The 14,582-nt window shown below is 37.8% G+C and overlaps 1 protein-coding gene across 1 annotated transcript in view; it reads left to right on the forward strand.

The window, feature by feature from the left end:
* Positions 1-835: 835 nt before the first annotated feature.
* The window catches only part of LOC128647625 (endonuclease domain-containing 1 protein), a 35,794-nt gene continuing 22,047 nt past the window's right edge, over positions 836-14,582 (forward strand). The window contains exon 1 of the mRNA XM_053700381.1: positions 836-1,178. Coding sequence (XP_053556356.1) covers positions 879-1,178 — 300 coding nt within the window. The 5' untranslated portion in view covers positions 836-878. The remainder of the gene's footprint in view (positions 1,179-14,582) is intronic.

Below are 14,582 nucleotides of genomic sequence, written 5' to 3' on the forward strand. Positions count from 1 at the left end.
GAAATCGTGCACGAGCACGTTTTAGCTGCTTACCGCTACCGTAAGCAACGCTGGTATTGAGAGTTGAAGTGGCGGTAAATTATGCTCTACGCTCCCTTTTTGGAGCCTAAAGCAGCCCTTCAGAGAACTCTAAATACCAGCGTTATTTAAAAGGTGCGGGGGGCGAAAAACACGCGTAGCTAACGCACCCCTTCTAACGCAAAACTCTAAATCTAGGCGTAGGAGATTTAACATGAAAATGTCATTAATGCAAGAGTTTGTTAATATTAAAAAATTAAAAGCACAGAAATTAAGAGATGAAATGCCGTCACCCCACCAATAGTTTATAATAACACAAAATCATTTTTGGTAGGTGAGTTTGATACAAATTACAAGAAGTAAAGTCCAATAAATATGGTATAGGGTTAGTGTTAGGGTTAAGGTTAGAGTTAGGGTTAGGGTTAGGTTTAGGGTTAGGGTTAGGGTTAGGGTTAGGTTTAGGGTTAGGTTTAGGGTTAGGGTTAGGGTTAGTGTTAGGTTTAGGGTTAGAGTTAGTGGGTTAGGGTTAGAGTTAGGGTTAGTGTTAGATTAAGGGTTAGAGTTAGTGGGTTAGTGTTGGGCATATTATGACTTTCCTGTGTTGTAACTACTTTTTAACATCTTATGTTATTTTTCTCAATCCCAACATACAGTGGATAATGTATATCTTTTCCTTGTGTTCTTGTTCAGAATATTTTCTGTGGGAATTAATTTGTTTGATCACCTGAGAAGAGTTTTTTCTTGTTTTCTTTCCATTACGTGTCCTTCATTTGCTCATGAATATATGCTTGTGAGACATGAATAAATGCTTGTGAGACATGGATATGTGCTTGTGAGGTGACCATACACCGTGAAACAAAATGAGTTTGGTTAAGTTAAGTCTTGTTCTTTTAGGGCTTTCCTCTGTGGGGCTCTGTGAAGTTTTGCAGAACTTCAATGATGTCCCATCTTGCCAAGCCTTTTTTTACCAGGGGCAGGAACCACTAGGTCTTGCATCCTCCAACACAGCTCGTATCTGTCAGCGCCTGCAAGGGAAGTATTACTATGCCACCTTGTACCATCAAGTAGCACGTGTGCCAATCTATAGTGCTTACATCCTGGAGATATCAACTACTTCTCGACCAGATATTTCTTCAAGCAACTGGTATCTGGAACCTATGGTGAGTATACCCTGTAAAGAATCCTGTTATAGCCTCTAATTAGAAAAGTAAGTTTAGCTAAAAAGCAAGGTTTTATTATATTCCATCATGAAGATTGATTACAAGATTTGTCTATAATACAACAATGTTGTTATTATAATAAGATGTTATTCTATTTAAAAACTGTAATTACACTTTGCATGATCTCCCTCACTTTCTACCAAATTCAGGTCAGTTGTCATCGATTTTAACCCAGCAACCATATCTCAGCTACCATAATATTGTATATATGTTCATGATTAAGGAATTAACCGAAACATGTAGGACAGACCAGTTCCTGAAAATGTTCTGCCTATCTTTTTGATTTTAACTTCTCTGTTGCCTACTAAGATGTTTTAATCTACATATGGATATTAAATCATGTATGCTTACTTTGGAGGATCGCAGTGTACTTCTTTTGCTTGATTACCATAATATTGTACCTGAAAGAGCACAGTGGTCACAGATGGCTACTAAGTGGTCAAGCAATGCTATCTGTACAGCAATATCACACGCTTTATTGTTGGTGAGAGGAGTTCAGAAAGTAACCCTTTGTTTGCCATAGATTTCAACCCCCCTAACCCTAATTAACCCTAATTAACCCTAATGACTATATCCATAGTCATAACCATAATCTCTAACCTTAACCACTAACCCCAATTGGTAATCCCTAATATTAATCCGTAACTCAAATCCTTTCCTTAATCGCAACTCTAGCCCTTAATTTAGTCACATTTCTAACATAAATCAACCAGTATCACCAGACTTTCCTGCTATTAAGCTCATGAATAGAGATAATTAGGACACCATGAAATACTGACTACTGATCTTATGATTGTAATATGTTGGCTAGTTATTAAAAGGTTGATCTCCCTTACTCACCAAGATCATATTTCGACACTTCCTGACCAAGCTCAAATGTCCCCCACATCTTCACCAACATAGATTTCCCTTACCTGACAAGATCTTGCTTTCATTCTGACTACATTATATCTGTTATATCCACTTCCTGACCAAAATTAGGTCTCCTCCACTTCATGACAAATATCAGATGTACTCCACTTCATTACCAAGGTCAGATTGCCTCCAAATTATGACTACATTATATAACTACTTCAATCTGACTAATATTAGAAAGCCTTTCCTGACTTTCCAGGGTAAAATGTCTCCTACTTTCTGAGAAGTAAGAATTTACCTGCTTCCTGACCAAGATTTAATTTTCTCCACTTTCTGACCAAAAGCTGTTAACCCTATATTTGTCCTAGATTTGATTTACCTTTACTTCCAATCGAAGGGTAGTTCTTCTTAAACTTCTGACCAAGATCTGATTTGCCCACCTCATTACATACAGTTGTGCGCATAAGTTTACATACCCTGGCAGAATTTATGATTTCTTGGCCATTTTTCAAAGAATATGAATGATAACACAAAAACTTTTCTTTCACTCATGGTTAGTGTTTGGCTGAAGCCATTTATAATCAATTAACTGTGTTTACTCTTTTTAACCCCTTAATGACCGGACCATTTTTCAATTTTCTTACCCTTAATGACAATGGCTATTTTTACATTTCTGCAGTGTTTGTGTTTAGCTGTAATTTTCCTCTTACTCATTTACTGTACCCACACATATTATATACCGTTTTTCTCGCCATTAAATGGACTTTCTAAAGATACCATTATTTTCATCATGTCTTATAATTTTCTAAAAAAAAAATAATAAAATATGAGGAAAAAATGGAAAAAAACACACTTTTTCTAACTTTGACCCCCAAAATATGTTACACGTCTACAATCACCAGAAAACACCCATGCTAAATAGTTTCTAAATTTTGTCCTGAGTTTAGAAATACCCAATGTTTACACGTTCTTTGCTTTTTTTGCAATTTATGGGGCAATAAATACAAGTAGCACTTTGCTATTTCCAAACCACTTTTTTTCAAAATTAGCGCTAGTTACATTGGAACCCTGATATCTGTCAGGAATACCTGAATATCCCTTGACATGTATATATTTTTTTTTAGAAGACAACCCAAAGTATTGATCTAGACCCATTTTGGTATATTTCATGCCACCATTTCACCGCCAAATGCGATCAAAAAAAAAAAAAAGTTCACTTTTTCACAAAATTTGTCACAAACTTTAGGTTTTCCACTGAAATTATTTACAAACAGCTTCTGCAATTATGGCACAAATGGTTGTAAATGCTTCTCTGGGATCCCCTTTTTTCAGAAATAACAGACTTATATGGCTTTGGGGTTGCTTTTTGGTAATTAGAAGGCCGCTAAATTCCGCTGTGCACCACACGTGTTTTATGCCTAGGAGTGAAGGGGTTAATTAGGGAGCTTGTAGGGTTAATTTTAGCTTTAGTGTAGTGTAGTAGACAACCCCAAGTATTGATCTATGCCCATTTTGGTATATTTTATGCCCCCATTTCACCGCCAAATGCGAGCAAATAAAAAAAAAACTTTACATTTTTCACAATTTTAGGTTTCTCACTGAAATTATTTACAAACAGCTTGTGCTATTATGGCAGAAATTTTTGTTAAAACTTCTCTGGGATCCCCTTTGTTCAGAAATAGCAGACTTATATGGCTTTGGCGTTGCTTTTTGGTAATTAGAAGGCCGCTAAATGCTGCTGCGCACCACACGTTAATTATGCCCAGCAGTGAAGGGGTTAAATTAGGTAGCTTGTAGGGAGCTTGCAGGGTTAATTTTAGAGATCAGCCTCCCACCTGACACATCCCACCCCCTGATCCCTCCCAAACAGCTCTCTTCCCTCCCCCACCCCACAATTGTTCCTGCCATCTTAAGTACTGGCAGAAAGTCTGCCAGTACTAAATAAGAGGTTTTTTTTTTTAAATAAAAATAATAAAATATTTTAGCTGTGATGGACCCCTGCCTTAGCCCCAACCTCCCTGATCCCCCCCCCTCCAGCTCTCTAACCCTCTCCCCTACCTAATTACCGCCATCTTGGGTACTGGCAGCTGTCAAAACCAAAGTATTTTTATTTTATTTTTAACTTAAAACTCTTTCTGTAGTGTAGCAGCCCCCCCACAATACCCCCACCCCCTCCCAGATCCTTTTATATTTAAAAAAATTTTTTTACCATTTTCTCCCTTTCTGCCCTCATTCATTGGTGTCAGTGTGGCTAATGCGCGCACGTGCACGTGCACGCGTGCCCCATGCACGCGTCCCATGCACGTGCACCCGCCTCGTGCACGCGCATGTGCCTCGTGCACACGCACGCACGCTCCCTCAAACCCGGACAACGGCACCATCGCTACCGGTGCAGAGAGGGCCACAGAGTGGCTCTCTCTGCATCGGAGGCTTGTAAAGTGGTATTGCAGGATGCCTCCATATCGAGGCATCACTGCAATACCCTCAGAGCTGCTGGAAGCAATTGTGATCGCTTCCAGCACTCTGTTAGACAACTGATGTACCAGGTACGTCTATTGTCATTAACTGTTAGTTTTTGCATGACGTACCTGGTACGTCAGTTGTCATTAAGGGGTTAAATCATAATGACAACAGAAACTACCCAAATGACCCTGATCAAAAGTTTACATACCCTGGTGATTTTGGCCTGATAACATGCAAAGGGGTTTGAATGGCTATTAAAGGTAACCATCCTATCTGTGATCTGTTTGCTTGTAATTAGTGTGTGTGTATAAAAGGTCAATGAGTTTCTAGACTCCTGACAGACCCTTGCATCTTTCATCCAGTGCTACACTGACGTTTCTGGATTCTGAGTCATGTGGAAAGCAAAATAATTGTCAAAGTATCTGCGGGAAAAAGTAGTTGAACTGTATAAAACAGGAAAGGTATATAAAAAGATATCCAAGGAATTGAGAATGCAAATCAGCAGTGTTCAAACTCTAATAAAGAAGTGGAAAATGAGGGGTTCTGTTGAAACCAAACCATGGTCAGGTAGACCAACTAAAATTTCAGCCACAACTGCCAGGAAAATTGTTCAGGATGCAAAGACAAATCCACAAATAACTTTAGGTGAAATACAGGACATGTGGTGTGGCTGTTTCAAGATGCACAATAAGGAGGGCTGCATGGTCGAGTCACCAGAAGAAAGCCATTACTACGCAAATGCAACAAAGTATCCCGCTTACAATACGCCAAACAGCACAGAGACAAGCCTCAAACCTTCTGGCACAAAGTCATTTGGAGTAATGAGACCAAAATTGAGCTTTTTGTCCAAAACCATAAATGCTACATTTGGAGAGGAGTCAACAAGGCCTATGATGAAAGGTACACCATTCCTACTGTGAAACACGGAGGTGGATCACTGATGTTTGGGGGATGTGTGAGCTACAAAGGCACAGGAAATTTGGTCAGAATTGATGGCAAGATGAATGCAGTATGGTGCTCTGACAAAATGCAGATGGACATTTGGCAGACAGCATTCTGTCACACGGACATTTGTCTGACGGACAGAATGCCAAAGCATGTTCCTATTCTGGCCGAGGGCAGATATGCTCCAGAGTGCTCTGTTCCAATCAGAGCCTCGGGCGCCGCAACTGCCTCTGGGAACCTTAGTATGGGTCCCAGCCTGCACGTCTTGTAATTCTCTGTCTGGGAAATTATCTATCTATCAAATCTATCTATTTATCTATCTATCAAATCTATCTATCAAATCTATCTATCGAGTCTATCAAATTTATCTATTGCATCTATTTATCTATCTAATCTATGGCCTATATTTAACAAAGTCTGGCGGACCTGATCCGCCAGTGCGGATCAGGTCCGCCAGACCTTGCTGCATATGGAGAGCAATACGCTCTCCGTATTAAGCATTGCACCAGCAGCTCACAAGAGCTGCTGGTGCAATGCTGCCCCCTGCAAACTCGCGGGCAATCGGCCACCAGTAGGGGGTGTCAATCAACCCGATCGTACTCGGTCGGGTTGATTTCCGGCGATGTCTGTCCGCCTGCTCAGAGCAGGCGGACAGGCTATGGAGCAGCGGTCTTTGTGACCGCTGCTTCATAACTGCTGTTTCTGGTGAGCCTGCAGGCTCGCCAGAAACACTGGGCATCAAGCTCCATTCGGAGCTTGATAGATAGGCCCCTATGTATCTATAAAAGTCCAGCCACGATGCAGTATGTTATCAAACAGAACGCCTCATTTTCCACTTCTTGATTAGAGTTTGAAGACTGCTGATTTGCATTCTCAATTCCTTGGATTTCTTTTTATATCTCTTTCCTGTTTTATACAATTCAACTGCCTTTTTTACCACAGATCCTTTGACAATTCTTTTTCTTTCCCCATCACTCAGAATCCAGAAACGTCAGTGTAGCACTGGATGAAAGATGCAAGGGTCTCTCAGGAGTCCAGAAACTCATTGACCTTTTATACACACACACTAATTACAAGCAAACAGATCACAGGTGAGGATGGTTACTTTTAATAGCCATTCAAACTCCTTTGTGTCAACTTGTGTGCATGTTATCAGGCCAAAATCACCAGGGTATGTAAACTTTTGATCAGGGTCATTTGGGTAGTTTCTGTTGTCATTATGATTTTAAAAGAGTAAACACAGTTGATTGATAATAAATGGCTTCAGCCAACACTTACCATGAGCGAAAGAAAAGTTTTTGTGTTATCATTCATATTCTATGAAAAATGGCCAAGAAATCATAAATTCTGCCAGGGTATGTAAACTTATGAGCACAACTGTAAATTGGATTTTATACACATATACTTCCTGGCCAAGACTGAATCTTCTGCACTATAAGGTATTTAGAGTATTACTTTGTTTGATGCCTGGACTCAAAAGAGCAGGAGATGGTCTGCAGGCCCACAGAGAAGAAGCTCTAAACCTTAGATAAGCCAGGTGTCACTACTAGATCTGTCCAAAAGAGCAGGAGATGGTCTGCAGGCCCACAGAGAAGAATCACTAAACATTAGATAAGCCAGGTGTCACTACTAGATCTGTCCAAAACCAAGCATCATAGCAATAGGGTAAAGCAGGTTCTTTAACCAGAAAGCAGTTCCAGATTCTTTAGCCAGTAAGTCCATCCACAGGTAACAGTACAGGGTTAGGATGAAGGTCAGACAGGATACAAAAGCCAGGTCAGAATCAGGAGGAGAGGCCAGACATAGGAATGCTTCAGTCTTCATGCAAAATAGCCAACCACTGAATGGGAGAGATGACCTTTTTAACACTTACCATTCAGGCCAAAGTCACTTTATGTTAACTTCTGACCACAGGTTAATAATTAGCACAAATTAGCACACTTCAATAGTAGATGCAGAATAAAACAGCATAAATACAATGCTGGTCATGCAAACCGAGGATAACTTAGCACAGCATCAGTCCTCCACAAGCATAGATCCTCTTCTGACAGCATTTCCGTCAACCCTGTTACTTCTCATAGGGCAGCTTCCATCACACTTCAAAACCCGCTGTTGGGTAAATACAGTATAGAGTTGTTCCTCGCACACAGTCTAATAAAGAAGAAGAAAATGACTAAGGTAAGACACAGATATTAGTATAACTGAATAACAAGGACTATGGCTGAATTCACATATCATGGTTTACAATGAGACTACTCTAGAACGCAACACAGGTCATATTCTTGATGATAGTTGGCATTAGATTAGATCCCTTCCACTACCTAACCCATATTATAGTCTCATCTCTTTGTAACATACATCACATAACTCAAGTAGAGCATATTATTAGGGGATTGTCTCACTGTATTACAAATTGCATTCATTTTGTTTCACAGTTTAACTTGCATTATATTTGTCTCATTTTCTGACTCTCATCAGGTCTATCACTGTCTGACTAACATTAGATATGTCTCTGTTTAACTTGCATTAGATATGTCTCTCTGTTTAACTTGCATTAGATTTGTCTCATTCTCTGAATCTCATCAAGCCTATCACTGTCTGACTAACATTAGATATGTCTCTCTGTTTAACTTGCATTAGATATGTCTTTGTGTAACTTGCATTAGATTTGTCTCATTTTCTGACTCTCATCAGGCCTATCACTGTCTCACTAACATTAGATATGTCTCTCTGTTTAACTTTCATTATATTTGTCTCATTTTCTGACTCTCATCAGGCCTATCACTGTCTGACTAATGTTATATATGCCTCACTGTTTAACTTGCATTATATTGGTCTAATTTTCTGACTCTCATCAGGCCTATCAATGTCTAACTAACATTAGATATGTCTCTCTGTTTAACTTGCATAATATTTGTCTCATTTTCTGACTCTCATCAGGCCTATCACTGTCTGACTAACATTAGATATTAGGGTTGCACCGATACCGATACTAGTATCGGTATCGGTACCGATACCAAGTATTTGCATGAGTACTTGTACTCATGCAAATGCACCGATACTTAAACCGATACCTCCACTTCCTACCCATATGCTATCTTGTGGCGTTTTTTCAAACTGCGTGTCCCCATTTCATTTTAAACTGGAGTAGAGACTCAACTAAAAATTGTTTACTACTGTTCTGCCAATACAAATTGCTGTTATTTGTATTATTGTAGTAGAGATCACTGTACCTCGTTCAGACAAACCCCTGAAGTACTGGGCAGTTAATAAACAGATTTCCAGCTCTGGCTATAATGGGCCAAAAATATATTTCTGCCCCATGCAGTAGTGTGGAAAGTGAAAGACTGTTCAACTTAGAGTCAAACCTCCATACAAATGTCAAAATGATGTTATATAAAAGCCCTACAACCCAATTGCATCACCCCTTTAAATTTAATATTTTATTGTAATATTTGTTATTTATAAACATGTTCAGTGAACTTTTTTATTATTTCATAATGTCTTTTGAATTACAGTCCTTTATAATTATAAAGAAGGAATCTTAAATATTTAGTCTGTATTGTGCTTGGTATACTGTCACATGACATTAAAAAAAAAAGTATCGGTAATTGGTATCGGCGAGTATTTGAAAACAAGTATCGGTACTTGTACTCGGTCATAAAAAAATGGTATCGGTGCAACCCTATTAGATATGTCTCTCTGTTTAACTTGCATTATATTTGTCTCATTCTCTGATTCTCATCAGACCTATCACTGTCTGACTAACATTAGATATGTCTCTCTGTTTAACTTGCATTAGATTTGTCTCATTTTCTAACTCTCATCAGGCCTATCACTGTCTGACTAACGTTAGATATGTCTCTCTGTTTAACTTGCATTAGATTTGTCTCATTTTCTAACTCTCATCAGGCCTATCACTGTCTGACTAACATTAGATATGTCTCTCTGTTTAACTTGCATTATATTTGTCTCATTCTCTGATTCTCATCAGGCCTATCACTGTCTGACTAACATTAGATATGTCTCTCTGTTTAACTTGCATTATATTTGTCTCATTTTCTAACTCTCATCAGGCCTATCACTGTCTGACTAACATTAGATATGTCTCTCTGTTTAAATTGCATTAGATATGTCTCTGTGTAACTTGCATTAGATATGTCTCATTTTCTGACTCTCATCAGGCCTATCACTGTCTGACTAACATTAGATATGTCTCTCTGTTTAACTTGCATTAGATTTGTCTCATTCTCTGAATCTCATCAAGCCTATCACTGTCTGACTAACATTAGATATGTCTCTCTGTTTAACTTGCATTAGATATGTCTCTGTGTAACTTGCATTAGATTTGTCTCATTTTCTGACTCTCATCAGGCCTATCACTGTCTGACTAACATTAGATATGTCTCTCTGTTTAACTTGCATTAGATTTGTCTCATTCTCTGAATCTCATCAAGCCTATCACTGTCTGACTAACATTAGATATGTCTCTCTGTTTAACTTGCATTAGATATGTCTCTGTGTAACTTGCATTATATTTGTCTCATTTTCTGACTCTCATCAGGCCTATCACTGTCTGACTAACATTAGATATGTCTCTCTGTTTAAATTGCATTAGATATGTCTCTGTGTAACTTGCATTAGATATGTCTCATTTTCTGACTCTCATCAGGCCTATCACTGTCTGACTAACATTAGATATGTCTCTCTGTTTAACTTGCATTAGATTTGTCTCATTTTCTGACTCTCATCAGGCCTATCACTGTCTGACTAACATTAGATATGTCTCTCTGTTTAACTTGCATTAGATATGTCTCTGTGTAACTTGCATTAGATTTGTCTCATTTTCTGACTCTCATCAGGCCTATCACTGTCTGACTAACATTAGATATGTCTCTCTGTTTAACTTGCATTATATTTGTCTCATTTTCTGACTCTCATCAGGCCTATCACTGTCTGACTAACGTTATATATGCCTCACTGTTTAACTTGCATTATATTGGTCTAATTTTCTGACTCTCATCAGGCCTATCAATGTCTAACTAACATTAGATATGTCTCTCTGTTTAACTTGCATAATATTTGTCTCATTTTCTGACTCTCATCAGGCCTATCACTGTCTGACTAACATTAGATATGTCTCTCTGTTTAACTTGCATTATATATGTCTCTGTTTAACTTGATTTAGATTTGTCTCATTTTCTAACTCTCATCAGGCCTATCACTGTCTGACTAACATTAGATATGTCTCTCTGTTTAACTTGCATTATATTTGTCTCATTCTCTGACTCTCATTAGGCCTATCACTGTCTGACTAACGTTAGATATGTCTCTCTGTTTAACTTGCATTAGATTTGTCTCTTTTTCTAACTCTCATCAGGCCTATCACTGTCTGACTAACATTAGATATGGCTCTCTGTTTAACTTGCATTAGATTTGTCTCTCTGTTTAACTTGCTTTAGATTTGTCTCATTTTCTGACTCTCATCAGGCCTATCACTGTCTGATTAACATTAGATATGTATCTCTGTTTAACTTGCTTTAGATGTCTCTCATTTTCTGACTCTCATCAGGCCTTTCACTGTCTGACTAACATTAGATATGTATCTCTGTTTAACTTGCTTTAGATTTGTCTCATTTTCTGACTCTCATCAGGCCTATCACTGTCTGACTAACATTAGATATGTCTCTGTTTAACTTGCATTAGATAGGTCTCTCTGTTTAACTTGCATTATATTTGTCTCATTCTCTGACTCTCAACAGGCCTATCACTGTCTGACTAACATTAGATATGTCTCTCTGTTTAAATTGCATTAGATATGTCTCTGTGTAACTTGCATTAGATATGTCTCATTTTCTGACTCTCATCAGGCCTATCACTGTCTGACTAACATTAGATATGTCTCTCTGTTTAACTTGCATTAGATTTGTCTCATTCTCTGAATCTCATCAAGCCTATCACTGTCTGACTAACATTAGATATGTCTCTCTGTTTAACTTGCATTAGATATGTCTCTGTGTAACTTGCATTAGATTTGTCTCATTTTCTGACTCTCATCAGGCCTATCACTGTCTGACTAACATTAGATATGTCTCTCTGTTTAACTTGCATTAGATTTGTCTCATTCTCTGAATCTCATCAAGCCTATCACTGTCTGACTAACATTAGATATGTCTCTCTGTTTAACTTGCATTAGATATGTCTCTGTGTAACTTGCATTAGATTTGTCTCATTTTCTGACTCTCATCAGGCCTATCACTGTCTGACTAACATTAGATATGTCTCTCTGTTTAAATTGCATTAGATATGTCTCTGTGTAACTTGCATTAGATATGTCTCATTTTCTGACTCTCATCAGGCCTATCACTGTCTGACTAACATTAGATATGTCTCTCTGTTTAACTTGCATTAGATTTGTCTCATTCTCTGAATCTCATCAAGCCTATCACTGTCTGACTAACATTAGATATGTCTCTCTGTTTAACTTGCATTAGATATGTCTCTGTGTAACTTGCATTAGATTTGTCTCATTTTCTGACTCTCATCAGGCCTATCACTGTCTGACTAACGTTATATATGCCTCACTGTTTAACTTGCATTATATTGGTCTAATTTTCTGACTCTCATCAGGCCTATCAATGTCTAACTAACATTAGATATGTCTCTCTGTTTAACTTGCATAATATTTGTCTCATTTTCTGACTCTCATCAGGCCTATCACTGTCTGACTAACATTAGATATGTCTCTCTGTTTAACTTGCATTATATTTGTCTCATTCTCTGATTCTCATCAGGCCTATCACTGTCTGACTAACATTAGATATGTCTCTTTGTTTAACTTGCATTAGATTTGTCTCATTTTCTAACTCTCATCAAGCCTATCATTGTCTGACTAACGTTAGATATGTCTCTCTGTTTAACTTGCATTAGATTTGTCTCATTTTCTAACTCTCATCAGGCCTATCACTGTCTGACTAACATTAGATATGTCTCTCTGTTTAACTTGCATTATATTTGTCTCATTCTCTGACTCTCATCAGGCCTATCACTGTCTGACTAACATTAGATATGTCTCTCTGTTTAACTTGCATTAGATTTGTCTCATTTTCTAACTCTCATCAGGCCTATCACTGTCTGACTAACGTTAGATATGTCTCTCTGTTTAACTTGCATTAGATATGTCTCATTTTCTGACTCTAATCAGGCCTATCACTGTCTGACTAACATTAGATATGTCTCTCTGTTTAACTTGCATTAGATATGTCTCTCTGTTTAACTTGCTTTAGATTTGTCTCATTTTCTGACTCTCATCAGGCCTATCACTGTCTGACTAACATTAGATATGTATCTCTGTTTAACTTGCTTTAGATTTCTCTCATTTTCTGACTCTCATCAGGCCTATCACTGTCTGACTAACATTAGATATGTCTCTGTTTAACTTGCATTAGATAGGTCTCTCTGTTTAACTTGCATTATATTTGTCTCATTCTCTGACTCTCAACAGGCCTATCACTGTCTGACTAACATTAGATATGTCTCTCTGTTTAAATTGCATTAGATATGTCTCATTTTCTGACTCTCATCAGGCCTATCACTGTCTGACTAACATTAGATATGTCTCTGTTTAACTTGCATTAGATAGGTCTCTCTGTTTAACTTGCATTATATTTGTCTCATTCTCTGACTCTCAACAGGCCTATCACTGTCTGACTAACATTAGATATGTCTCTCTGTTTAAATTGCATTAGATATGTCTCTGTGTAACTTGCATTAGATATGTCTCATTTTCTGACTCTCATCAGGCCTATCACTGTCTGACTAACATTAGATATGTCTCTCTGTTTAACTTGCATTAGATTTGTCTCATTCTCTGAATCTCATCAAGCCTATCACTGTCTGACTAACATTAGATATGTATCTCTGTTTAACTTGCATTAGATTTCTCTCTGTTTAACTTGCATTAGATTTGTCTCATTTTCTGACTCTCATCAGGCCTATCACTGTCTGACTAACATTAGATATGTCTCTCTGTTTAACTTGCATTAGATTTGTCTCATTCTCTGAATCTCATCAAGCCTATCACTGTCTGACTAACATTAGATATGTCTCTCTGTTTAACTTGCATTAGATATGTCTCTGTGTAACTTGCATTAGATTTGTCTCATTTTCTGACTCTCATCAGGCCTATCACTGTCTGACTAACATTAGATATGTCTCTCTGTTTAAATTGCATTAGATATGTCTCTGTGTAACTTGCATTAGATATGTCTCATTTTCTGACTCTCATCAGGCCTATCACTGTCTGACTAACATTAGATATGTCTCTCTGTTTAACTTGCATTAGATTTGTCTCATTCTCTGAATCTCATCATGCCTATCACTGTCTGACTAACATTAGATATGTCTCTCTGTTTAACTTGCATTAGATATGTCTCTGTGTAACTTGCATTAGATTTGTCTCATTTTCTGACTCTCATCAGGCCTATCACTGTCTGACTAACATTAGATATGTCTCTCTGTTTAACTTTCATTATATTTGTCTCATTTTCTGACTCTCATCAGGCCTATCACTGTCTGACTAACGTTATATATGCCTCACTGTTTAACTTGCATTATATTGGTCTAATTTTCTGACTCTCATCAGGCCTATCACTGTCTGACTAACATTAGATATGTCTCTCTGTTTAACTTGCATAATATTTGTCTCATTTTCTGACTCTCATCAGGCCTATCACTGTCTGACTAACATTAGATATGTCTCTCTGTTTAACTTGCATTATATTTGTCTCATTCTCTGATTCTCATCAGGCCTATCACTGTCTGACTAACATTAGATATGTCTCTTTGTTTAACTTGCATTAGATTTGTCTCATTTTCTAACTCTCATCAAGCCTATCACTGTCTGACTAACATTAGATATGTCTCTCTGTTTAACTTGCATTAGATTTGTCTCATTTTCTAACTCTCATCAGGCCTATCACTGTCTGACTAACATTAGATATGTCTCTCTGTTTAACTTGCATTATATTTGTCTCATTCTCTGACTCTCATCAGGCCTATCACTGTCTGACTAACATTAGA

The sequence above is a fragment of the Bombina bombina genome, chromosome 2 (genome assembly GCF_027579735.1).
Source record: "Bombina bombina isolate aBomBom1 chromosome 2, aBomBom1.pri, whole genome shotgun sequence".
Taxonomy (NCBI): Eukaryota; Metazoa; Chordata; class Amphibia; order Anura; family Bombinatoridae; genus Bombina; species Bombina bombina.